The sequence below is a fragment of the Propithecus coquereli genome, unplaced genomic scaffold (assembly GCF_000956105.1).
Source record: "Propithecus coquereli isolate 6110/MARCELLA unplaced genomic scaffold, Pcoq_1.0 Scaffold522, whole genome shotgun sequence".
Taxonomy (NCBI): domain Eukaryota; kingdom Metazoa; phylum Chordata; class Mammalia; order Primates; family Indriidae; genus Propithecus; species Propithecus coquereli.
The window spans coordinates 201,553-203,769 of record NW_012151086.1 but is presented as its reverse complement, the minus strand read 5'-3'; the positions used below and the strand labels follow the sequence as shown (position 1 = coordinate 203,769).

The 2,217-nt window shown below is 37.3% G+C and overlaps 1 protein-coding gene across 1 annotated transcript; it reads right to left on the bottom strand.

The window, feature by feature from the left end:
• Positions 1-784: 784 nt before the first annotated feature.
• Positions 785-1,729, bottom strand: LOC105820406 (olfactory receptor 5I1). Its single transcript, XM_012656881.1, has one exon. It carries the CDS (start codon positions 1,727-1,729, stop codon positions 785-787), a length of 945 nt encoding a protein of 314 aa, XP_012512335.1.
• Positions 1,730-2,217: the final 488 nt, after the last annotated feature.

Sequence of the window (2,217 nt, the reverse complement as noted above, 5' to 3'; positions counted from 1 at the left end):
TGTGCAGAAGCTATTTAGTTCAATAAAATCCCATTTCTCTATTTTTTTCTTTTGTTTTCTGTGCATTTGAGGTAATATTCAAAATATATATTTGCCAAGACAATTGTCAAAATGTTTATTTCTATGTTTCTTTTAGTAGTTTTACAGTTTCAAGTCCCAATTGTGGGACTTGTAATATTTAAATCCTTTTGAGTGGATTTTTGTATATGATGTGAGATAAGGGTCTAATTTTCATTCTTCTGCATGTAGATATCCAGTTGTCTCAAACGATTTGAAGAGACTGTCCTTTCCCCATTTTGAGCTCTTGGCACCTTTTTCAAAGACAGCTGATCATAGACACATGGATTTATTTCTGGGTTCTCTATTCTCTTACTAGCCAGGTATAGACCTAGCAGATACACCAAGGCAATCTGGCTTCTTGAACTCTTATCCAGTATCCAGTAATCTACACATGTAAATGAGCGACCATACACACACAGAGACACGCACATGCTCACTTTTCTGAGGTTTTACTTTATCCCTTAGGAGGGCATGACACAATCTGTTATAGCAGAATTCTCAAGTTAGTAATCATTGAATAGTTGTATGATTAGTATGCATCAGCATTTTTGAAACTTTTTAATGTTCACTTATGTCCTGGGATTATGAAATTCATTTGGCTGTGTTGAAAAGAATGTTTGATAAAATCTCTCCTGTAAGAGGTTGTGTGTGTACTGATAACATTGTTCCAAGTTTGCAATCGCAGTTTACCATTGTGAAATTGGATGAATCTTGCAATGTTAGGTCACGAGGATCCTACTTTTGATCTTAGAGCTTTCTTAGCTGCGTCTTTCACATCTTTATTTCTCAGACTATAAATCAACGGATTCAGCACTGGAATAAAAATAGTGTAGAAAACGGAGATAACTTTGTCAGTGTTGGGAGAATACAGGTAGCTGGGCCGTGAGTAAATGAAGAGAAGCGTCCCCTGATAGATGGCTACGGAAGTCAGGTGAGAGGCACAGGTAGAGAACGTTTTCTTTCTGCCACTGGTAGAGCGGATCTTTAAGACTGAGAGGAGAATGAAAAAGTAGGAGATGATGATGATAATGAAGCAGATAATTTCCACTGAGCTGCCATAGGTGGAGAGGAGCCACTCATTAATGGATGTGTCTGTGCAGGATAGTTTAAGCAGGGGAGGGAGGTCACAGAAAAAATGATTAATCACATTTTTGTCACAGTATTTCAGAATAAAGGCAAAGGAGGTGTGAACCAGGGAACTCATGTTGCCACCAATATATGACAGGATGATCAGCCCTATGCAGATGCCCCGAGACATCACAACTGTATACAATAAAGGGTTACAGATGGCAGCATAGCGATCATAGGCCATGGCAGCCAAGATAAAGGATTCTGTATCTGCGAAAGTACAGAAAAAATAAAATTGTAGGGCACAGCCATAATAGGAAATAGATTTGTTCCCTGAGAGGAAATTGACGAGCATTTTGGGAACGATGACTGTGGAGTAACAGAGGTCTACGAAGGACAGGTTGCTAAGGAAAAAGTACATGGGGGTTTGAAGGTGAGGATTAATCCTGATCAACAGCATCAACCCAATGTTCCCAATTAGAATTATAGCATACAATGTCAGAAATACGAGGAATAGCACAATCTGCAGTTCAGGGCGAGTTGGAAACCCTAATAAAATAAACTCAGTCACCAAGGTGTAGTTCCCCTCTGTAAATTCCATCTTCTGTGTTGTTTCCTTTTATGAGAATTCTAACATCCTGAAATGTTATATTGCTGGAAAAAGAAAAAATAATTAGACAAACCCATAAGGTGATGACATTGTATTTAAAAAACAAGTAATCAAATAAAGAAAGGAACCTCAAACTTCTTTCAAATATGAACTCTGTGTGCTATATTTCAGAATTTAGCATCATATTTCATGGTTGCAAGTTTTCTTTTATTTACTTGATTAATGACTACAACTTCTATTGGACAGTTGGCATCCTACCTAGAGAAATCATGTCTGATTTTGCTTACCACTTAGTACGCCAAAAATAAATTGACTTATAGAGTGTTCCTGAAAATGAGAATTTTAGAACAATTCACTTTTTCTGCCCAGGATTTGAAAAATAATTCTAGTATGCTGTATCTCTTGACAGAGTGAACGGAGTGGTATAATGAAACATGCTAGCTAGTTTTTTCAATAGAAAACACAGGCTTTAGTGAAGT

Coding starts and splice junctions, on each gene's coding strand:
- LOC105820406 (XM_012656881.1), bottom strand. CDS start 1,729: ATGGAATTTACAGAGGGGAACTACACCTTGGTGACTGAGTTTATTTTA.